Source organism: Pipistrellus hanaki (genome assembly GCF_964339955.1).
Source record: "Pipistrellus hanaki genome assembly, chromosome: 1".
Taxonomy (NCBI): domain Eukaryota; kingdom Metazoa; phylum Chordata; class Mammalia; order Chiroptera; family Vespertilionidae; genus Pipistrellus; species Pipistrellus hanaki.
In genome coordinates this window covers 107427787-107452993 of record NC_140503.1, presented here as the reverse complement: position 1 = coordinate 107452993, position 25207 = coordinate 107427787, and the positions used below count along the sequence as shown (strand labels likewise).

At 37.1% G+C, this 25207-nt stretch overlaps 1 protein-coding gene across 2 annotated transcripts in view; it reads left to right on the top strand.

Annotated features, from left to right (window-relative positions):
- Nucleotides 1–25207, top strand: part of KLHDC1 (kelch domain containing 1) — a 95557-nt gene that overhangs the window by 45982 nt on the left and 24368 nt on the right. Inside the window, exons 6-12 of one of the 2 annotated variants that reach the window (XM_084885320.1) lie at nucleotides 151–234; nucleotides 12112–12195; nucleotides 12652–12710; nucleotides 15277–15389; nucleotides 17453–17525; nucleotides 22223–22307; nucleotides 24151–24203. In XM_084885320.1, coding sequence (XP_084741446.1) covers nucleotides 151–234; nucleotides 12112–12195; nucleotides 12652–12710; nucleotides 15277–15389; nucleotides 17453–17525; nucleotides 22223–22307; nucleotides 24151–24203 — 551 coding nt within the window. The remainder of the gene's footprint in view (nucleotides 1–150; nucleotides 235–12111; nucleotides 12196–12651; nucleotides 12711–15276; nucleotides 15390–17452; nucleotides 17526–22222; nucleotides 22308–24150; nucleotides 24204–25207) is intronic. The other variant, XM_084885321.1, reaches the window with a different exon arrangement.

Below are 25207 nucleotides of genomic sequence, written 5' to 3'. Positions count from 1 at the left end.
GCCACTGCATTATGCATTAGCTTTATGAATATGGTAACAGCTGTATTTTTGTAAAAGACTCTATTATTTAACCAGTAAATATTCAATGATATTATAACAATAATCTAAAAATTATGAAATCTTTTAAATATTCTTAAATTTTTGTTTTAGGAAGAGCAGATATTCTGGGGATGGCATAATGATGTTCATGTATTTGACACAAAAACACAGAATTGGTTTCAACCAGAAATTAAAGTAAGTAATATAAAAAGTTAGTTTTATATTTATTGATATATTTAAAATACATTTTTATTAAGTTATTTGGATTTTAATAATTGAATTTGTAATCACACAGGATTTCTCTTGAGTACTATCACTAATACTATTAGTTTTTGATCACATATTTTTTTCCAGGTTACTTAAGGGTTTTCTGGAAAAATTTTATAAAAGGTGCGATCATTATTGTTTACCCACAAGTGTGTCACCCTGGTTTAAGGAAGGTTCTTTTAAAAAGTATTTTTGTAAATCAAGTTCAGGATTTGTAAAAGCCCATGTTTTCTATACCCTTGAAATCAAAGCCAAATGCAGTTGTAGCATGGCAAAAATACATTATTAATATTCTTTCATATGCTAGTAAGCAAACAGAAATCCAAAGTAAATTTGAAAACCTTCTGGAAAGGATTCCTTATTCTAGATCCATTAAGAATATTTGTAATTCATGAGGAGAGGTTAAAACATCAACATTGACAAGAGCTTGGAGGAATTTGATTCCAGCCCTCATGGATGACTTTGAGGGGTTTAAGACTTCAGTGGAGGAAGTAATTGCAGATGTGGTGAAATAGCGAGGGAACTAGAATTAAAAGTGGAGCCTGAAGATGTGACTGAACTGCTTCAATCTCATGATAAAACTTTAACAGATGAGTAGATGCTTCTTAGGGATGAGCAAAGTGGTTTCTTGAGATGGAATCTACTCCTGGTGAAAATGCTATGAAGACTGTTGAAATGAAAACAAAGCATTTAGAATATTACATAAACTTAGCTGATAAAGCAGCAGGGTTTGAAAGGATCGACTCCAATTTTAAAAGAAGTTCTACTCCGGGTAAAAGGCTATCAAATGCAGCACTGCATGCTACAGAGAAATCATTCATGAAAGGATGAGTCAATGATGTGGCAAAATTCACTATTTTGTTTTATTGTAAGAAATTATCACAGCCACCTAACCTTCAACAACCACCACCTGATCAGTCAGTAGCCATCAACATTCAGGCAAGACCTTCACCAGCAAAAGATTAAAACTTGCTGGAGGCTCACATGAGTTTAGCATTTTTTATTTTATTTTATTTTTTAGCAATATAGTCTTTTTAGTTAAGGTATTTTTTAGATATAAAGTATTTTAGACAATATTATTGCACACTTAATACACTGCAGTATAGTATAAATATAATTTTACATGCTCTGGGAAACCAAAAAATTCGTATGACTCACTTTATCACAATATTCATTTTATTACAGTGGTCTGAAATCTGTAATACCTGTGAGGTCTGACTATACTCTTCAGGAACGAAATTTATTTGCCCTAGCTAGTTTAGTTCAGTGGATAGAGTATCGGCCTGTGGACCAAAGGGTCCTAGGTTCAATTCTAGTCAAGGGCACATAGCTCGGTTCCAGGCTCCTCTCTGACACGGGCCCTTGTCAGGGCTTATGCAGGAGGCAACTAATCAATGTGTTTCTCTCACAACAATATTTCTCTCTGACTTTCACTCTCTCTCTCAAAAAAAAAAAAAAAATCAATGGAAAAATATCCTTGGATGAGGATTTAAAAAAAAAAAAAGATAATGAAATTTATTCCCCCATATCTACTTTTTAAAGCATTTTTTAAGTGCCTGAGACTATTTAGCAAAATAATATTTTGTGTAAGTTTTAGCTTAAAAATAAGGATTTTAAAATGACATTTTAAAAGATTCTCTTTCTCCTCTCTCTCCCCCCCTCACTCTCTCTCTTACACACACACACACACACACACACACAGTAATATTATTAAGTGAGCAGTGCACAGTGCTTACACCAAATAGTACTTTATCTCTTACTAAAACTCTTCACAATAATTGATAATATTTCTCTATACTTTTCTTTGAATAAACATATTAGATATTTACTTCAGAGAAGTTTTGGATTGATGGGGAAAGGGAAAGTGTAATGAGTAGAAGAATAAGATTTGAAGGATTTCATGCATAATTTTCATGTATTCCTGGTGTATGTCTTTGTGTATGTATTTCATCCCAAATTCTGAAAGAACCCTACATTATCAGCTCATTGGCTACTGAATGTGAGCATCAGTCAGAACACACACAACAATCATCTGTTAAGTTTGCTGTCTTACATAGGTGCATAATTACAACAGTAACATCAAAGATTAGTTGATGGTCACCATTCACAGGTCACCATTCAAATCTACACTAATAAAAGAGAAATATGCTAATTGTACCTTAGCTACGCACACAGCCAGTCAGGAGTGATATACAAATTAAGCCAACAAAGACGGAGGGTAAATTTGCATATGCAGGAGGGGTGGGATGTGTCTGACACCTGCTGCAGGGTCCAGTCCACCATGGGGGACGGGCAGGCCAGGCAGGTAGTGCCTGACGACACCAGCAGTGTCCAGGCCACCATCGGGGACGGGCAGGCCATGTGGGAAGCACCTCATGCTGCCCATGGGGTTCAGGCCACTATTGGGACTGGACAGGCTGGGTGAGCAGCTGGGTCAAGGCCACCATCTGTAACCGGCAGGTGGGGGTAGGGATGGGACTGGCAGCGCCTGAAGCCACCCAAGGGGTCCAGGCAGCCATTGGGGTGGGGCAGGCGAGGTGGACAGTGCCACACACTGCCCATGGGGTCCAGGCAGCCATTGGGGACTGGGAAGGCCTGGCAGGCTGTGCCTGATGCCACCATTGGTAACAGGGCAGGCTTGGGGGGCAATGCCTGATACAATCTGTGGGGTCCAGGCAGCCATATGGGTCCAGGCAGGACAGGCGGGCTGAGCCTGACGCTGTCTGCTGGGTCGAGGCTGCCATTGGGGACCTAGGTAGGTGGGGGTGGCTTAATCACTGTCTGACCCCGGGCTGCCTGTGGACACAGGTGGAGCAGCCAGGCTTGAACATTTTAATGAAAATGGGATGCCTGTGCCCAGCCCACTGTGTCCATCCCTAGTGAGGAAAGGGCAGTAGGCAGTTAGCAGGCACCAGGACTTGGAAGGGACTGGGAGCAACCTGGGTACTTGCTACTAGGAAGAGGTGCTGAACCATGATGACACAGAGGGCTGGCTGATGGAGGCATGCAAAGTGCAGACAAGGTGGCTCTTGCTGGCGCTGTGCTTGAAAAGTGCATCAACAGCCTGATGAACTAAATCACCTTTCTGAAGGTGTATGAAGAGGAAATCGTAGAGCTGCAGGAGCAGATCCAATATGATCTGTGGAGATGGACATGTTCTCCAAGTCCAACCTCTGTGGAGATGGACATGTTCTCCAAGTCCGACCTCTCTTCAGCGCTCAAGGACATGGGCGCCCAGTACAAGAAGCTGGCTGCCAAGGACATGCAGAATGCAGAAGAATGGTACAAGAGCTGCTTCACCATGCTGACCGAAAGCAATGCCAAGAACACCTACAGGGTGCATGCCACCAAGGAGGAGGTGTCTGAAAGCCGCCGCCTGCTCAAGGCCAAAATCCTGGAGATCAAAGCATCTTGGGACATGAACTAAGCTCTGGGAAAGCTGGAGGATAAGCAGAATCCGATGTTAGTGCTATGCAAGGCACAATCAACAAATTAGAAAATGAGTTGAGGACTACGAAGTGAAATGGCATGATATTTAAAAGAATACCAGGACCTCCTTAATGTGGCTTTGTACATTGACATTGCAGCTTACAGGAAACTTTTGGAAGGTGAGGAGACCCAGCTCAGTTTCACCAGCGTGAGAAGCATAGCCAGCGGCTACACCCAGAGTTCCCAGATCTTTGGTCAATCTGCCTAAGGTGGTTTACAGACTAGCTCCTACTTAATGTCCACTCGCTCCTTCCCTTCTTAATAGACAAGCAACGTCCAGGAGGAGCAAATCGAGGTGGAGGAGACCATTAGGAAGCTAAGGATGAACTCCCCTCTGAAGGAGAAGCTGAAGAGGAGAAGGAAGTGGCTGATTAAGAGGAAGGAGAGGAATAGGAAGAAGGTGCCAAAAAAGAATTTGAGGTGAGAAACCAAGATAACAGCATAAGGTAAACACCTAAATGCAGCCTACCACAACAATTTTAAAATTACAACAGGAAAACAGAGCAAACATTGTCCTGAACCACCAGAAGGCTGGCTGAGTGAAGCTCTACCATCTAGGAAGGGAAGAGAAAGGATGCTGAGCCTCAGGAGCTGTGGAGGTGTGGAGATCTGTGCGTGTGGAAAGGGTGGCAGCTGAATATGCTGCTGGCTTACTCGCGATGAGTGCGGAGAGGGCGGGCAGCTAAAACGCGTCTAGTTTTCTTGTTCGGGAGGAAAATAAAACCTCCCTATTGCACTGATAGCCAGCTTCAGTCAAGGAGAAATTGGACTGTCAGGCAAGGGGCAAAACCCTCTCAGAGGTCCGCATGGCCAGCAGCCATTACTGCGGGACTCAGGAACAGGACCCTCTTAGGGCGGGGCTGACGGGAAACCAAAATTTGTCTGCGCCACCCCAAGACTCCGCCCTCTCCAAGCGGAGAACAGAAGCCCTCTCAGTAGCTAGCTTTCTCATTTGGGAGAAAAACAAAACCTCACAACTGCACTGATAGCCATCTCTGGTCTGGGAAGAAACTGACTGTCAGAGAGCAGGCAAAACTCAAGAACAGCCTTCCCCTAAGTGGTGCATGCACCAGCAGCCAGTGTTGTGGGACTTGGCAAATAGGAACCTCTTAAGGAGGTGCTTACGGGAAACCAAAGCTTGTCCGTGCCACCCCGAGACTCTTCCCCATTCAAGCTGAGCACAGAAGTCCTCCTAGCTGAGACACTGCTGATCCTCACAGCTAATTGGCTTGAAGATCAACTCTCTCCAGTGATACCAACAATAAGCAAGGACTTAACAACAAGACTGCACACATAGCCCACAAAGGGCTGCACCAAAACTGTCCACCTCAGGTAACTGGGAAGGCTGAGCTACTCGGTCCTGCTAGACACCTAGCACACAAAGCTATAATACTCCATCAACACAGGGAAGCAGCTAAAATGCAGAGAAGAGGCAGGCCACAAAGGAAGGAAATGGAGTAAAGCAAAAGAATGGACATAGAGTTCAAAACCACAGTTATTAGGTTTTTCAAGAATTTCCTAGAAAAGGCCAATAAAAGAAATGAGACCTTTGAAGATATGAAAAGGGATCAACTAGAAATAAAGCATACACTGAAATAAGAAAATATACAGAGTCCTAAAAACAGACTGGAAAATCGCAAGAATCAAAGATTTGGAACACAGAGAGCCAGAGGACACTCATCCACGGAAGCAAGAAGACAAGAGAATCCAGAAAGTTGAAGATAGTGTAAGAAGCCTCTGGGACAACTTTAAGCAAACCAACATCAGAATTATGGGCATCCCAGAAGGTGACAGAGAGCAAGATACTGAAAAACTATTGGAAGAAATAGTGACAGAAAACTTCCCCCACCTGGTGAAAGAAATAGACTTTCAAGTCCAGGAAGCTCACAGAACCCCAAACAAAAGGAATCCAAAAAGGACCACACCAAGACACCTCGTAATTAAAATTCCAAGAGCAAAAGACAAAGAGAGAATATTAAAAGCAGCAAGAGAAAAGCAGGTAGTTACCTATAAAGGAGCACCCATACGATTGTCAGCTGATTTCTCAACAGAAACCATGCAGGCCAGATGGGAATGGCAAGAAATATTCAAAGTGGCTGAAACCGGTTTGGTAGAGCATCGGTCTGCGGATTGAAAGGTCCCAGGTTTGATTCCGGTCAAGGGCATGTACATTGGTTGCGGGCACATCCCCAGTAGGGGGTGTGCCAAAGGCAGCTGGTCGATGTTTCTCTCTCATTGACGTTTCTAGCTCTCTATCCCTCTCCTCCTCTCTGAAGAAGGATAAAATATATTAAAAGGATAAAATATATTTTAAAAAAAAAGAATGAAAGAAAAAAAAAATTCAAAGTGATGAATAGCAAGAACCTAAGAACCAAAATTACCCAGAAAAGCTATCACTCAGAATTGAAGGCCAGATAAAGAGCTTCACAAAAAAAAAAAAAAAAAAAAGCTAAAGGAGTTCATCACCGCCAAACCAGAATTATATGAAATGCTGAAAAGTATTCTTTAAGAAGAGGAGGAAGATGAAAATTAAAAATTATGAACAACAAATATGTAACTATCAACAAGTGAATCTAAAAACCAAGGGAATTAAAAAATCTGATGAACGGTATTAACTGGTGAATATAATAGAATCAGAGGTATAGAAAGGGAGTGGACTGATGATTCTTAGGGAAAAGGGGAGTGGGGGGTGCGGGAAGAGGCTGAACAAAAATTATATACCTATGTATGAGGTCAGTGGCGGGTGAGCAAAGGGTTAGAGGGTGGGGTAGTAACCTGGTGGAGGGGAGCAATGGAGGGGAAAAAGAGGAACAATTGTAATAATCTGAACAATAAGATTTATTTAAAAAAAGAATTTGAAGATGCAAAGGAAGAAGAAGAAGGAGGTGAATGTGAAGGAAAAGATGCCCTAGAAGCTGAGGATGAAAAGAAATATGAAGGTGCTGGGGAGGAGCAAGCAACCATGAAAAGATTGAGCCCTCCTTTCCTTAACCTGTTAACGGGGACGTATAAATACGTCAAATGTAAACAATATCGGGTACGAGTAGGACGTATGAATACATCCTTGAAATATATGTTGCGCCCTGAAACGGGCGGGATGTATATTTCCTAACAACAAAGGTATTAGTCATCCATACATGTCTCCTCATGAATTTAAGACACGGAGGGCACCGAAACCGGTTTGGCTCAATGGATAGAGCGTCGGCTTGGGGACTGAAGGGTCCCGGGTTCGATTCCGGTCAAGGGCATCAAACCTTGGGTGCGGGCACATCTCCAGTAGGGGGTGTGCAAGAGGCAGCTGATTGATGACTCTCTCTCGTTGATGTTTCTAACTCGCTATCTCTCTCCCTTCCTCTCTGTGCAAAATCAATAAAATCTATTAAAAAAAAAAAAAAGACACGGAGGGAATCAGTATAATTTCGCTAGTGAGAGTGGTGGGCGTGTTCAACAAGAATTGTTTTGGAGTTAATACATGACTTACTGAATAAAGGGTATAAGATTTACTTAGATAATTTCTATACATCAATTCATTTGGCTGAACTCTTGTGTCAAAACAATACAGACATTGTTGGAACAATGAGGATAAACAGAGTCGGAATACCCAGTGAAATAAAAACAAAAAAATTACAGAAAAATGAACATATAGTAAGATTCAAAGACAAACATATGGTTTTAAAATGGAAGGATAAAAAAGACGTATTGATGTTCAGTTCTATTCATAATGATGAAAAGACAATGATTGAAAATAGAGGAAGAAGGCAAGAAAAACCGAATGTTGTCCTGGATTATAACAAGAATATGGGCGGCGTAGATTTGGGAGATGGAGTTATGGTGGCCTACACGGCTGCCCGTAATAGGGTAAAAAAATTTTATAAAATTTTTTTTTCTACGATTAATTGATATGTGCTGCTTCAATGCATATATTATATACAAAAAAGATAAAGGTCATTTGGATCGATTACACTTTTTGATAGAATGTGTAGAGAAATTGGTAGATAACAACATAGTGAAAACCTACCCAAAGACATCAACATCAGCTCTTCCACGCTTACTTGAAAGGCATTTTCCAGAACAAATGAAAAGCGATATAGGAAAAACTAAACCCAGGAAATGCCGAGTTTGCTACAAAAAAGGTGTTAGGAAAGAATCTACATACTGGTGTTTGAATTGTAAGGTAGCACTATGTATCAACAATTGTTTTATTTTTATTTTTATTTTTAAAAAAATATATTTTATTGATATTTCACAGAGAAGAAGGGAGAAGGATAGATAGTTAGAAATATTGATAATAGAGATACATCGACAAGCTGCCTCCTGCACACTCCCCATCAGGGATGTGCCCGCAACCAATGTACATGCCCTTAACTGGAATCGAACCTGGGACCTTTCAGTCCGTAGACCGACGCTCTATCCACGGAGCCAAACCGATTTTGACTGTATCAACAATTGTTTTAAAATATATCACACGAAGTTGAGTTTTGAATTTTTACATCTATATTTTAATTTTTTAAACTCAGTATTTCTATGTTGTGTGCTTTTGTTTATTGTTCTGTAATTGTTAACTTTTTTATATTTTTTATTGTGTGTGGAAATAAAAAGTATATATTTTTTTGTAATCTTTATAATTGTTTGTAAAATTTATAATTTTTTAATTCAATGTTTCCATTTTTTTTTGGTATTTTCTATTTGTTTATAATTTTGTATTTTCCTTTCTGCTTTATATATAAATAAATGAAAAAATATATATTTCATAGTTTTTTCATTTATTTTAAGTTTAAATAAAAAAAATAATACTATGAAATTACATTCTCCGGGCATGAAGTACTGACACGTCCTAGTGAAAGAGTACGCGCCTGTTATATGTTGTGTAATTAAAAAGGGTATTCCCCGGTTAACAGGTTAATTATTTCAGGATTAATTCTCCTAAAACTAGGTTAACCCTGTCACCAACCAATCGGTTGAGTTCCTGATACTAAATGAATTAAGAAGTCAATATATATAACATTCTGAGGTGACTCAGGTTGGACATTAAATGTTGTGCTATGTCTTTTCTCCTTACACAGAGTATCTGTTTGCTTGCAGAGTGACCTCCTGGCTTGTTGCCAGCCTGTGCATGGTTCATGCTTATGAGTTCAGGATCTATGACAATGTGAATAATTCAGATGTTTACAATAAAAACACATGAATACATGAATTCACTGATGTTAATATTAAGTTTCATTAAAAAAAAAAAAAGTCCTTTGAATCTTTGGTGGTTAGAAATTAAAGACCTCAAATCATGTGCAATAAACAGTAAATAAAGTTACACTGAATGACAAAAAACCGCAAAATATTAAGGGGCAAGGAAACGTTCAAAGAACATATCCAAATCAGGAAGGGAAGTCACCAGGTATATTATTGCTACGAATACAGTATTTTCTACTATTTACAACATATACAATGCAATGTATTAGATGCCTTCCAATCGAATGCAGTATGTATTCTCATAGAGTAATATTGGTACATATGTTATAGTTATGGCAATATTCATATCCTATCCTCCCTAATAAAAGAGTAATAGGCAAATTAACCATCAGTCTGCTACACCCACAAGCCACGTCCACCAGCCAATCAGAGCAAGTATGCAAATTAACCCCAACCAAGATGTCTGCAGCCACAGAGAGCAGGAGGGAGGCTTGGGTTTTTCCGGCAATGGAGGAATCCAAGCTTTCCACACACCCTGGCCCACCCAGGTCTCCACTCAAGGATACAAAATTTCAATTATAGAAGATAAATCCCAAGAAAAGTGGTGGCAGCCATGGAGCTGGAGAGAGAAGGCTAAGGTTGCCCCTGACAGTGGTGGAAGCCAAGCTTTCCACCTGCCCTGACTGGCCTGAGCCTCCACTCCAAGTCTACAAAGTTTCAATTATAGAAAATACATAAATTCCAACAGAAATGGCTTCTGCCAGGGAGCAAGCAGGGGGCTTGGCTCCACTCCAGGCTACAAAGTTTCAATTGTAGAAGATAAATATATTCCAGATACCTATGCTTGGGTCGCTTGGGGGCATGGCCAACCTGCAATCCACCACAGGCCCCTCTCCCAGGCTGCCCCACACCTCAAGGGAACCCCCACTCTAATCTGAGACACCCTTCAGGGCAAACCAGCCTGCTTCCACCCATGCACCAGGACTCTATTCTATCTAATAAAAGATTAATATGCAGATTGACCATCACTCCAACACACAAGATCAAGATAGCTGCCCCCATGTGCTCAAAGATCCTGCCCCCATGTGGACACAAGATGGCCAGCAGGGGAGGGCTGTTGGGAGGGGGCGTGGAACCAGGCCTGCCAGGGAGGGTAGTTAGGGGCAATCAAGCATGCAGGGGAGGGCAGTTAGGGGTGATGAGGCAGGCAGAGGAGGGAACTTGGGGGCAAACAGGCTGGCAAGGGGCAGTTAAACATCAATCAGGCTGGTATGGGAGTGGTTAGGTGTGATCAGGCTGGCAGGCAGAAGCAGTTAGGGGCAATCAGGAAGGCAGGCAGGTGAGCAGTTGGGAGCCAGCAGTTCTGGATTGTGAGAGGGATGTCTGACTGCCCTAAATGGGCAATGGGACATCCCTCAAGGGGTCCCAGATTGGAGAGGGTGCAGGCTGGGCTAAGGCCCCCCCTTGCTCGAATTTTGTGCACCGGGCTTCTAGTCTATGTTAATAAAAGCATAATATGCTAATTAGACCACTAGACCTTCCATAAGTCCTTCTGGACAAAGCCATGGTGGCGGGGCCAAAGCAAGCACAGTTAGGGGTGATCAGGCTTGCGGGGGGCAGGGGGCAGTTGGGGGTGAGCAGGCTAGCAGAGGGGTGCAGTTGGAGGCAAGCAGGCCAGCAGGCAGAGTGGTTAAGAGGTGATCAAGCAGGCAGGCAGGAGAGTGGTTAGAAGCTAGCAGCCCCAGATTGTGAGGGGGTTGTCCGATTGCCAGCTTAGGCCTGATTCCACAGGGGTCTCAGATTGGAGAGGATGCAGGCCAGGCTGAGAGACTCCCTCACCCCCATGCATGAATTTTGTGCACTGGGCCACTAGTATAATAATAATAAAAAGTGTTTGAAATATTTTGAGACTTACCAAAATGTGACACAGACACGAACTCAGCAAATTCTGTTGTAAAAATGGCATTGATGGATTTGCTTGATGCAGAGTTGCCACAAACCTTCAGTTTATTAAAAAACACAGTATCTACAAAGCACAATAAAGTGAAGCGCAATAAAATCACTAGAGCAATGATTTTCAACCTTTTTATCTCATGGCATGCATATACTAATTACTAATATTCTGTAGCACATCAAAATATATATTTTTTGCTAGTCTTACAAAATTTTTGGCATAATTTTGATCCATTCACACCAGACACCTATTGTTGTGACCTGTCATTTTTTCCTTCATTGATTTTTAGAGTGAGAGTGGAATGGAGTCAAGGAGCAGTGGAGAAGAAACATCAATGTGAGAGAGACATGTCTATTGGTTGCCTCCCACACGCACCCCAACCAGGATTGGGGATCAAACATACAACCTAAAGTATGTGCCCTTGACTGGGAATTAAATCCACCACTTTTTGGTGTGTGGTCCGGTGGTCTAACCACTGAACAACGGTTGTTGTCATTTTTAAAAAATCAAGTAATTCTTTTTTAAAAAAATAATATCTTTTTAAAATACATTTTATTGATTTTAGAGAAGAAGAGAGAGAGAGATAGAAACATCAGTGTTAAGAGAGAATCATTGATCGGCTGCCTCCTGTTAGCCCTACACTGGGATGGAGCCAGGCATGTACTCTTGACCAGAATTAAACCCCGAGACCCTTCAGTCCACAGGCCAATGCTTTATCCACTGAGGCAAGCCAGCTAGGGCATCAGTGTTTTAATTTCATAATATAAGAAAGAAGAGGTCAGTGTCCTGGCTAAATAGGCAGGTATTGCATGTTTTTTCTTTGTTTGTGTTTGTTTTTGAGTTGGAGTGAGCCCTGTGGGCACTGGTCTCTTTTTTTTGTTGTTTGTTATTTTGTTATTTTCTCTCTCATTTTTTTAATTAAGGTATTATATGTGTACATACCTTACCAATCCCCACCCCAAGGTATTTCATGTTTTAAGAATATTGTGGCACCCCAGTGTGCCTGCTGTGGCACAGCGGTTGAAAATCACTGATTCAGAGTGAACTTTTACATTAGGCTTTCTAATGGAATTAGATAGGTAATGGTAACTTAGCAATAGAATATTTTTCATACTAAACATAAAAATGTGATTTCACAAGTTTCAAGTTTTGCATTGTTTTCTGATCTCTGCTTGCAGGGTGGAGTCCCACCACAGCCACGAGCTGCACATACATGTGCAGTTCTTGGAAATAAGGGCTATATCTTTGGTGGACGTGTTTTGGTTAGTATAATCTTTTTTATGTGTGATGCTTCTTATGAAAACATATCCTCTGACTTTATAGAACAATTGCACATTAAAAAAATCTAGAAATGATAGTGTCCTTCAATAATTTTTATCTTCTGTTCTCAAACAGACCATATATGAATAATCACAGATGGTTATAAATCACATTTTAATGAGGAGAATCCTTCACTTTAGTGTATTATTAGAAAATTTTAATTTCCTATCATCTAAATCCTGTTAGTTTAAACTCATTTCTTCCTTTCTCCCTTGACACTTTAATTTGATAGCTCTATGTTAACTTTATTAGTGCTAAGCATTGTTTCCCAATATATATAAACTTATGATGTTAAGTAAAATAGAGATAATCTATTTTTAATAGAAACTATTTTAAAACAAAATTTTAGCATACGAAAGATGTAAAATACTGACCAGTTTAACACACTTTTATTTTAGCAAACTAGGATGAATGATTTGCACTATCTAAACTTAGATACCTGGATTTGGTCTGGAAAGTAAGTATGAAATTTGCTTGTTTTTACCTATAGGCATTTCTGTGTGTGTCTGTATATGTGTGTGCACCATAATCCAAATTTGGGTCTCTAAAACTGAATTATTATATTTTTCTCTTCAGATTATATGTCTAAGCAAGGAATATATAGATTAAAGAGAGTTTGTTTTTTAATGCAACCATATAAAACATGAGAATACTAGCAGTTGAAAATTAATTATGTAAAAGTACTGGTTTTATATTATGTTCTTGAGGAGTGGTCAGTAGAAGAAATAAAGGAACAATTGAATAGGGTCATCACAGGTGAACAGATAATGGAGTGGATAAAAGTCAGATTTTGTTTATGGCTCATAATCTATATTTAGCAATAGAGTAACTATATTTAGCTATAATTCATCTGTTCATGTAATGAGATGAACTCAGCTATATATTATTTCAAAGTATAAATGAAATTTAAAAAATGAAACCACAAAGTGTTAAAAAAAAAAAAAAGCAGATTATCTATAAAATCTTGCCATGGAGAAGGCTTTTCTAAAAATGATAAAAACTCAAAATTCATAAATTAAAAGATAGGTTGATAAAACTACTTAAGAATTAATTATTTCTGTGTTAAAAATATAACAGAATCACTTAAATCAGTTAAACTTGTGTGCTTATGTTTTTACTTCTGTTTCTACTTTTTAAGGAATAGAACAAAAATTAAAAGGCAGATTGGCAAATGCAAAAAAAAATTAGAAATAATATTTATAGCATTTCTTTTTTATGTTTGACTTACATAGTATTTTTATTTTGAATTTTTCTTTTTAAATTTTTTTATTTTTTTAATTACAGTATATACATGTAATATTTTGTATTAGTGTCAGGTGTTCAGCATAGTGGTGAGACAATACATATACTTTACACAATATTTGTAGTATTTCTAACAGAGTGGGCTGAGATCTGCAAGAACAAAGTCAGTAAAAAAAATAAATAAAAAAGACAAATAATCCAATAGGAAAGTGGACAAAGAACATGAATGAAGGGGGAGGGCATGTACAGGAGTGTGGGGGGGTAATGGAAAGATATGTACACATATAATACCTTAATAATAAAATAAAAAAAGAACATGAATGAGCAACTCATAAAAGACATATAAATAGGCTAAATTATTTTAAAAAGATGTTCAACTTCATGGAATATTAAAGAAATGGAAATAAAACTAGTTTGCACTATCAGATAAAAATAATTACAAATGACCAGTGTGTGCCAAGTTGTAACAACATAATTAGAAGAAGTATAAATCGGTACAGTTTTTCTGGAGGGTTGTCTGTCAATATGTTTAAAATAGGAAATGGAATTTTGACTTTGATCCAGAATTTCTCTGAAGATGATAATTGGACAAATATATTTTATGTGTGTATGTGTACACAAAAATGTTTATTGTAACATTATTTATGAAAACAAAAAATTGAGATCATCCTTAATGCCCACAAGTGGCGATTGTTTAAATCATGATACATCTGCCCAAAGGGCTGCCATGCTTCCATCAGCATAGAAATCTTCATGGAAATATTCTACAACATTCTAGTAAAGTAAAAAAAAAAAAATTACATAATGGAACATATCCCATTTATAATTTTTTAAAACATGTTTTTATTGATTTCAGAGAGGAAGGGATATATATATCTTAATGATGAAAGAGAATCATTGATTGGCTGCCTCCCACAACCTGGGCATATGCCCTGACTAGGAATCGAACCCTGTCCTCCTGGTTCATAGGTCGATGCTCAGTCATTGAGCCACTCCAGCCGCGCCCCATTTATAATTTTTAATAAATATATGCACATTAAAGTCTGGAAACATATATACCAAATTATTGTTTCTTTTGGCTGGAAGACAGAATTATATAAAACGTTAAATATTTTTGTGGTTGAATGTTTTCTAATAAAAATGTTTTTTATAGTAAATAAAAACAATAAATACAAATATTTCTGGTTTGGAGAAAAGCAAATAACATTTTTTACAAATGGCCCATGTTCTCTGGAGCATTCTAGAATGCTGGAGAATGGTGCTTCTCAACTCTTAAATCAGTTAAACTTGTGTGCTTATTTTTTTACTTCTGTTTCTACTTTTAAAGGAATAGAACAGTATTTGTTTGTAACCTTTATAGTTTTTTTTCCTGAATCTGGAATGGCTTGTATGCTTTTATTTTGAAGCTAGATTGAAGCTAATACTTTGGGAAAATCTACAACAAATAGACCAAGTAAAAACAACAAAATCCCATGATACCATTGAGGAAATCTGCTGAAAACACAAAATTAAACATGAAACAACAGTTAAAAGGTTATAGCCATGAAAATAATTATGTTGAAATGCTTGAGGAAGTTGCATTGATTAATCAACAAGAATGATGCTGAGTATGCATGGTGAATTAACTGGGAATTAATTTTAATCTTTGTTCAATGACCAGGTGTAAGATATGAGATTATTAAAAACCATTTATTTTAACTAACACAGTGTGTGTGTGTGTGTGTGTGTGTGTGTGTATAATTTTTTTTTTCTTTTTTTTTCTTCTTTTTTTTCTGATACAGGATTCCTGTTAATGGAGAAAACCCTAAACATCGGTCATGGCATACTTTAACACCAATAGCTGATGATAAGCTTTTCTTATTTGGTGGACTAAGTGCGGACAATATTCCATTAAGTAAGTGAATTCATATTTAGCCTACAGTTATTATCCTTTTTTCCCTAAGTTGTATTTTATACTTAAGGTATATTCCTTTTTTTCTGATTTTATGCTTTACCTTTATTTTATCCTTAACTATATGCTTGCATTGAGAATTAGAACTAGAAGACCCCTTTGCTTCTGCAGCCTTGGCTCTCGATGTTCTCCTGTTTCCTAGGTGTAGAGAAGGGTGGTTGAACATAGGTGAATTAAAGCCCCTTTCAACTATAGTAGCCTACGATTCTATCTCCTCCTGATTTTTCATCCAGATGCTTATACTGTAGGCGGGAATGCAGATTAGAAGAGCAGCCTTTTCCAGAATGCTCTGGAGATACTGGTGGGAAGGCCTGTTGCTTCTTTCTTTGTTCCCAAACTATAAAGGAACGTGATTAGCTAGAATTTTTTAAACTCCTGTCACTGCTGATCACAAAGGTTTTGAAATGCAGTTTTCTTTCAGCAGTAAAATTATGCCATTAGGATAGGCCAAGACTATCCATTTTTTAGTTTGACATACTAAATGTTGTGTATTTTTTTAACTCAAGAGTCTTCTATGACTAGAGATGTTTTTGTTAAGGTAACATATATAATTAAAACATCTTCCATAATCTTATATAGGATTTAGAAAAAACTATATTTTTTTCAACAAAAATTTATTGAACATCAACTGTTTATATGGCAGTCTGCTGACCAACAAACTCCAGAGGTTAATTGAAAACAGCAGTTCTTAGTATGGGGTGTTTACTGTTGTAGAATATTATGCTGCTCCAGTTTCTAGACACTTTAATTAAAAGAGATTTGGAATCTGCCCTACCAGGGTTGGCTCAGTGGATAGAGCATTGGCCCACAGACTGAAAGGTCCTGGATTCGATTATGATCAAGGGCACATACCTCAGTTTCAGGCCCTGCTCAGGGCACTTATGGGAGGCAGCCAACCAATCTACTAGTATGTGTCTCTCTCACATCAATGTTCTCTCTCTCTGTCTCTCCCTCTCCCTTCCACTTTTTCTAAAAAATCAATGGAAAAATATCCTTGGGTGAGGATTAACAAAAAAGAGAAAGAGAGATTTGGAATTTAATAAAAAAAGCTAACATTTATCCATTTCACTAGGATTTGTTTAATATCTCTTCATGAGCATTTCTGTTTTTATTTTAGTTTTAAAAAGTATGTTTTTATTGATTTTAGAGAGAGAAGAAGGGAGAAGGATAGAGAGATAGAAACATCAATGAAAGAGAAACATTGATTGGCTGCTTCCTGCATATCCCTCATTGGGGATAGAGTTACAACCCAGGCATGTGCCCAACTGAGAATTGAACCAGTGAACTCTTGGTACATGGGTCAATGCTTAACCATCGAGACATACTTGCTGGGCAGCACTATTGTATTTAATTCCTATTTGCTGGTTTTGGTCTTTGGCCTATGGGGAATTAAATGTCCTAATTTTTTAAAAAGTGTTTTTATTTTTAAATTAACTTACTTTGCAATTATAGTTGATATACACTATTATGTTAGTTTCAGGTGTAAAAAAAGTGATTCCCTGATAAGTATAGTACCCATCTCCATCTGTAAGTGCCCTAACTCTTAGTCCAGTCAATTTCCTCCTTTATAGATTCAGCTTAAGATGTGGTCATTAAGTGTTTTACATAATACTAAGAAATGATTTTTAGTTTTGTTGACTGTGATAATATGACAAAGCTGTTGTAGGTATGTAAAAAATTCAATTCATTTAGAGCAATGCTTACTGAAGTATGTATGGGGAAAATGATCAGAGATTTAGGATTTACTTTAGAAGAACTGAATAACAACAATAATAAAAAGAGATAAATGGAGCATATATGGCAAAATCTGGATAGTTGTTGAGTCTGGGATATATTTGGGTTCACTGTTATGTTCACTCTACTTTTGTATATCTCTGAAAAATGTTATGAGAAAGTATTCATATATATAAAATAGCTTCATAAATGTAGCATGATAAATTTGGATTAAAATTAAAATTTTATTCCAAAGATCTAATGTTAAATTTTGAACTGTCACAATATTGCAGGTGATGGTTGGATTTATAATGTCATAACAAATTGTTGGAAACAACTGACATATTTACCTAAAACAAGACCCAGGTAAGTTTAGAAGTTGATAAATAATAAAATAGTTAAGAATTTTTAAAGTATTAAAATGTAGCACTGAATTTATAGTGTTTGCCATTAAAACCATAAACCACCAGGAAGGATGTCTTTCAAATAAGCTTGCTATTACCTAAATAATTTAATTATCATTTAAATGATATCTGATTGTTAGAAATGATCTATTCAGTTTCTACCCATATTTGCATATTTGAGATTATTATTCTTTTAGTAAATGCATATTCTTGCCTGATAAATATGAAAAGGCTTAAGAATCTGAAAGTATATAATGTTACTATTTTTAATAAGTAGACAAGAATGAGATTAGCTTTAGCAGTAGTTTGTTTATGTAAGAGGTTGAGAGTAATTTAGTGGGGAATTTGCTTTTATGTTGATCAAGTAGGTGGCAGGTTATTATTTTTTCTCTATTAAACTGTATCTTAATAATGTTTATTAATATGAATTTAAAAAACATGTTAGTTATTTGTGGTATATTTTAGAGTATAATTTTTTTACAAAAAATTGTAGAAACAATATACTATTATTAGACTATAAAGAAAACCACATTTATACTGTAATGCTTTTTAAAAAAATGTTTTTATTGATATTTAGAGAGGAGGAGAGGAGAGGGATAGAGAGACAAAAACATCAATCAGCTGCTCCTGCAACCTGGGCATGTGCCCTGACCAGGAATCAAATGGGTGACCTCTTGGTTCATGGGCCAATGCTCAACTGCTGAGCCACATGTGCTGGACACTATTGTAATTCTTATTTTTTTTTCTAATTTGATTGATGGTATAATAAAGATATATTCATATGAAATTTAAATTTAGCACATTATAATTATTATAGTTAGCAATAGATTTTATTCTATTTCATGCTATGTATTTCAGATTTTTTACTATAGATAATTTATACTAATGTGAAGTTAACTGAATGACATGCATTTCAGTAATTTAATATATAACAAGTAATTTGAGAAAAAGACCTGAAAATATTTAGTATATATCATTTTATATCTCTATATTAATATGCATAATATATTTAGAGTTTATCATAATTATGTGTGTGATTCTTATATTTTATATATAAAAATTTATTAGAATATATTACTTTAGCAGTTCTGGATCTTTTGTAATGAGTATTTTAATTTAAAGAGTTTTATATTAAGATATAGGAGCTCAGAATTCTAGTCCTTGCTCAGCTACTAGTTAGCATTTTGGCTTTGGGAAAGTCACTTACAAAACTGAGCATCATTTTCTTCATCTGTGAAGTGAGGGGCTTGGACTAGATCAGCTCTTCGTTCTCTTCATTTGTTTGATTGTATGAATGCATTATAGACCAAGTGATAGTAAAAGTACTTAATTTTTAAATCACTATTTTATATTTCAATCATTAATGATTAAAGTAATACAACTATGATTAATAATATACTAGTTAGAACTGAGCTATGTAAAGAGATTTTTTTTTTAAATTCAGCCTATGTGTCATGTAAATAATATGCTTTATTAGAATGTTTAGGTAATAAGTTTAGAGCAGCTGTGAGAGGACATAAACTATCAGTCTGTAGAAAAACATCAGGTTGCAAGCTAGATGTCACCAAAATCAAGGCAGGAAAGGCTTTCCAGTGTTCTTCGATGCTGAAGTCCAGGCCAGAGTTTCCATAAGGCAGATAAGACAGAGGCAGAGCTATCTTCAGGTATGAGGTGAGGAGGAGAACAAGTGGGATACAGTTTAGTGTAAGGAGAACATATATGTGTATATATACTAATTTTTTATAAAAGTGAAAATGTACTTAACATCTGAATGAATTTTGTGCAAACTTTTCCAAGCTATAATTTGAAATGTAAGCTGCCCAATTCTCCTCTTGTAATTCTACAGCAGGTTTCTCAACCTCAGCACTATTGACATTTTGGATTAAATTATTTATTTTGAGAGGTGTCCTATGCATTGGAGGATGTTTAAAAGCATCTCTGGCTTCTACCCACAAGATCCCAGTAGTACTGCCCCCCACCCAACCTGGAGTTATGATTATCAAAAATATCTCTATATACTGTCAAATGTCCCTATGGTAACAGAATTGCCCCTGGTTGGACCCACTGCTGTACAGTATTGCATTCTCTTCCTCAGGTCTCACCTTAGATAAAACGATGCTTGGTTGAGAAGCCATCTATCTAGCCACATATAATCATTTGTATAGATAGCTGCCAGCCAAGAGTTTTCTTAAATATCTGTACCAGATGTTTAACGAGGTGTTGGTCTTCAGAGCCTTAGGTACTATTGTATCCCATGAGCATTGCCAAGGTCCTGTGACCTTCTCTCCAGTAAGTTAAGCTATTCTTTCCTACATATGAGGACGTCATCATATTCTACCTCTTTACTCAGTCTCTCTTCCCGTCCCCTTTTCTGACCTCACAACATAATCTGGGTGTTACAGATGATTTAGATCAAAGTATGGTCTAACGTACAAGTTGGAGAATTGGGCAGAGTATTTCTCAAAGTCTCTACTGACTCGGTTCTATCCTGGGTCCCCAGTGCTTTTGTCATTGTATGTATCAAGATTATTTGAGGAAAGGAATTGATTTTAAAATTGTGCATAATCCCACTGTTTGCACTTGTGGAAGTTAAGTAAAAGGATTAATGTGCTAAAAATAAGTTATGTGATCATAAAATAATTAATGTAATTGTTTGTAGAATCTGTTGCTTTAGCAATTTGGTCTCTTAAGAGAAGTAATCAAAGTATTCTCAAAATCAAAGCAGTGACTTTATAAACCCTCAATATATCTTTTAAAATTGAGAAATTTATGTGTACTTTTTTTCTGAGAGTTTGAGCCCTGAGAAATATTGAGCTTTTTAAAACCATAAAAGTATTCTTGGTAAATAATGTGGAGATGGATATGACCTACCACACCATTTAAAAGAACACCTTAAATGCTTCACTCCTTTATGAAATGATTTGTTTATTTTAACAATAAATTTTGCTGGCATTTTGTGTTTACTTCTGTTAAGTGTTTGGTCTTCTACTGGATGCAGAACACCATAGTGGGCATTTTGAAAGAGAAGCATAAAATTTAATTGCCCCAATTCTAGTGATGTGCTGTAAACAGTTTACACTGCTTCCAAGAAAAACAAACCAAAAAAAGCCCTAATTGGTAGCATTTGCTGATTTCCACCACGGCCATTTCAAGCTACCAGCATGTCACTGAACATGGAATGTGCGCAGCTGGCTTTAATGAACCCAGCCGACCACTGTGGCAACTTTTGATCTTTTTGTGGGGAAGTAGAGATACATACATCAAACAAAGCAGTACTATATAGAGGAGTTTATCTTCAAATGTAAGTTAGGTTATAAAATGAGCACAAAATGTTAATAGATGCAGAATAGGGAGAGTGACAGAGCCAGTTTGGGTTGCATTTGGGAATTTTGAGCCTCTCTCTCTCTCTCTCTCTCTCTCTCTCTCTCTCTCTCTCTCTCTCTCTAAGGCCCTGAGAGAATGATTTCTCATTTTAAGACTAGGAAATGGGTTGAACAAAAGCATATAAGCTTCACTCTTAGGGAATGCAAGTAAATGAAGTTGGCTGAAGAGAAGGTTCATTTGGGAAGAGGCAACAGTTAGTTTTATAGGAAAAAGAAATACCTGTTGGTCATAAATATTAGGAAAAGAAAAGTGGCACAGGTGCTTCTTGATCAGGAAATGTCATGGTTAAAAATATATATCAGCTATATGTAGTTGAGAAAGATTAGAGGCAGAAAAAGGAGGAACATGTATGGTATTCTGTACCCAGAGTGATAGCGTGACAATGTAAATGAAAAGAAAATGCCAAATTGGATTTGTCAGGTGATGGGGGAAGAGAGAACAGGAAAGAAAGAGTAAAAAATGATGAGGGCAATAAGATGGTAGATAGTAAGAAGAATTGGAAAGGTGGCTATTTTTGTTGATGAGTTCATTTTTTTAAAAATATATTTTTATTGATTTCAGAGAGGAAGGGAGAGGGAGAGAGATTGAAACATCAATGATGAGAGAGAATCATCAATCGGCTGCCTCCTACATACCCCCTACTGGGGATTGAGTCTGCAACCCAGGCATATTCCCTGACTGGGAATCAAACTGATGACCTCTTGGTTTCTGGGTCAATGCTCAGGCACTGAGCCACACCGAGCTATATATATATATTTTAAATATATTTTATTGTTTTTGTACAGAGAGGAAGGGAGAGAGATAGAAAGCTAGAAACATCGATGAGAGAGAGTCATCGATCAGCTGCCTCTTGCACACCCCCTACTGGGGATATGCCCGCAACCATGGTACATGCCCTTGACCGGAATCGAACCCGGGTCCCTTCAGTCCCCAAGCTGACTCTATCCATTGAGCCAAACCGGTCTCGGCCCAGCTATATTTTTAAATTATATAATTTTGTGACTAAAATATTTCAGTACCTATGTGAAAAAGAGATTAGAAAAAAATTGGGGGATATAATGGGAAAGAGTTATTGGGGGTTATCTCCTTAATTGAAATGATATGATTTAATGAATTCTAGAATCAAATCCTCTGATGATTCTAGAAAAATCTTTAAAATCTATTCTCTTTTAAAAGAAATTACATTTTAGAGTGTGCAATTGAAAATTGATTAATATGTGATATACAGCTTTTTCCTTGGTAATATTTTACTCTGTTTACACTTCTCAATCATAGGTTATGGCACACAGCCTGCTTGGGAAAAGAAAATGAAATAATGGTATTTGGTGGGAGCAAAGATGACTTACTTTCCTTGGATACAGTAAGAAAATTTCTTATCTAAATATTTCCTCTGAGTAATTGTGTTATTTATCCTAAATTCTTATTTAAGAATGCTTTTTTCCCCCCCCACATTGCAAAATATGAAAGGGCATGAAAGTTCCTCTGTGGTGTGACTAATCCTATATAATAAAAGCCTAACATGCTAAGTTTTCAACTGTTCAACTGGTCGTTATGAGGCGCACTGACCAAGGGGCAGACGCTCTGAACAGTAGGTTATCTTGCTGATGGAGTCTGGCCAATCGGGACTGGGCAAGATGGACTGGGCACGCCCTGGAGCCCTCCCACGGTCCCTTCCTGCCCTGATGTGCACTGGTGGCGTGTTTCTGCCGATCTCTGCAGACCAGGGACACCATTAGTGCATGAGTCCGTGCGTGCACTGGGCTTCTAGTCTTCAGAATAAATGGCTGTAGAGAAGCATTTAGGATATTGTTGATTTACAAATCAAAATAGGACTATTAACTTTATTAGTCAAATTTTATAATTTTATTGAATTAAAATATTTGTAAGTAATATTTGATACATATGAATATATAATGTATATTACTACTTAGTGTAGTAAGTACTCATGAAATTTGCTACCTATCGATAACTAGAATATCATCATGTTAGCTTTTTCCCTCAAGAGGAAACTACTTTGAAATGTTTGAAGTATTTTTTATTTTATGCATATTTTGCCACTACTTCACCCCTATTTTATATTTGCATTTAAAGCATTCCAGTTTTAAAATCTGATAAAACTAAGGTCTAAGGAATAAATGAGTAGCATTTGGAGAGTACTGTTCTTTCACTCCTATCACCTTGGGAAATTCAGAGTAGAGTGGCCACATTCCTCTTATATATGTGGTGAGAGAGGAGTCAGGACTGGTTGCGCTGGTTTGCTTGGAACACAGGAGCATAGCAGGCCTGAGCCCTCAGGGCTGGGCTGGGTCAGGAGCCAGGGTCCAACCAAAGAGGCACCAGCTCCTTGTCATCTCTTTAGGTGTAGTTATCTCCAGAGTTGTTCCCACTGAGTGACCTGTCGAACCCTGAATAAAGTAGGTTATCTCCAGGGAACTTTTTTTTTTTAACATAGGTATGAGGCCTCCAATTCAAATGTTCTGTATATTGAAAGTTTCAGAATTCAGTGCTTCAAAAAAATTATAACCACAACTTTGTATTTAATTAAAAATCAAATTTAGTAGTTTGTCTTCTTTTTATTAGCACTGGAAGTCTTACGATACAAATTTTTTCATTAAAATAGGAATTCTTATTAAAATCATGGTCATAAATTATGAAATTCTAAAGACCTAGTTGAAAGGATTAGAGAAATTTTCTGCTGAATCATCCACATTAATTTTTAGATGAGAGAATCATATTCAGAATAATCTTCTGGATCTGTAATTTTCAAATGAAGAATTCCCAGGACTCCTGGGACCACCTTGAAAAGGGAGTTGGGGTAAAGAGAATATTAAAAATAAGTCATTTGAAAGAAAAAAGTTCTGCTTAAAAAAAAAAAAAGCTTGAAAACCTGTACTATTCTCATTTTGAACTCTCTGTTCTAAGGGAAAAACATGTTTCTGATTTTTAAAATTGCAGTTATATAGACTGTGGTTAGGTAAAAATTGGGTCACTGAAAGAATGGTAACCACATATCTAACATTTGTATGGACACAGATATGTGTATGTTTGTGTATGTTTGTATGTGCATGTATACATGTCTGTTCATAGTTGGAGAGAGATTTATTTGCTGCTTTATTTAATTTCTTTTATATTTACAAAATATTCAATTTTTAATGCAGTTATTTTTATCAAAAACCTTGATAATTTCTTTTTATGTTGATTAGGGTCACTGTAATGATTTGCTGATCTTTCAAACACAGCCTTATTCATTACTCAGGTAAGCAATTTTATTGTTCATATATATGCTATAAATACATGATAATTTCTTCCTCATTTTGGGAAAGCTTTGCAATATTTTATCCCCTAACAATCATCTAAGAATATGCTATTATTGATTTTTAGAGAGAGAGGAAGGAAGGGAGGAAGACAGAAAGAGAGAGAGAGAAACATTTATTTAAGAGAGAAATATTAATTTGTTGCTTCCCATATGCACCCCAACCTAGGATCAAACTGCACCTTTTGGTATATGCGATGATGCTCCAACCGAGTCAACTGGCCAGAGCAGCTTTGTAATATTTTTCAAGTAGTTTATGACTTGAATTTAAGAAAATGTTTAAATTGCCCTAACAATAGCCCTGGCCGGTTTGGCTCAGTGGTTAGAATGTCAGCTTGTGGACTGAAGGGTCTCAGGTTTGATTCCCACTCAAGGGCACCCTACCTATGTTGCAGGTTCCCCAGTCCCGGTGGGGGCTTGTGAGGGAGGGTGCAAGAGGCAACCAATTGGTATGTATGGGAGCGGGGGGGCAATGTTAAAATATGTACACAGATAATAATTTAATTTTTTTAAAAAAAGAATAAAAACGCCCCCCCCCCTCAAAAAAAAGAGGCAACCAATTGATGTCTCTCTTTCTCTCCTCCTCCTCCTGTCCCCTTTCCACTTTCTCTAGAAATCAATGGAAAAAATATCCTGGGTGAGGATTAAAAAAAAAAATTGTCCTAAGAGTATAATCAAATTTGTAGTGATGAATCAACCATACACCAATGTTATTTTTAAAACTTAAAATATACAGTATAGGCACATTTTTGCTTAGATTGTAAAATTGCATTTAGTTGATATGGGAATATTAAACATACTGTATTTCCTTGATTCTCAACCTGATTTAACTTTTCTGAACTCAGAGTGTAAGCACATATACATGCATTTAATTTAGTAGAATTTATTTATAATCCCACAGCTGTTATTAAATTGGTGGTGTGATTAGTGTCTTAGCTCATATACTT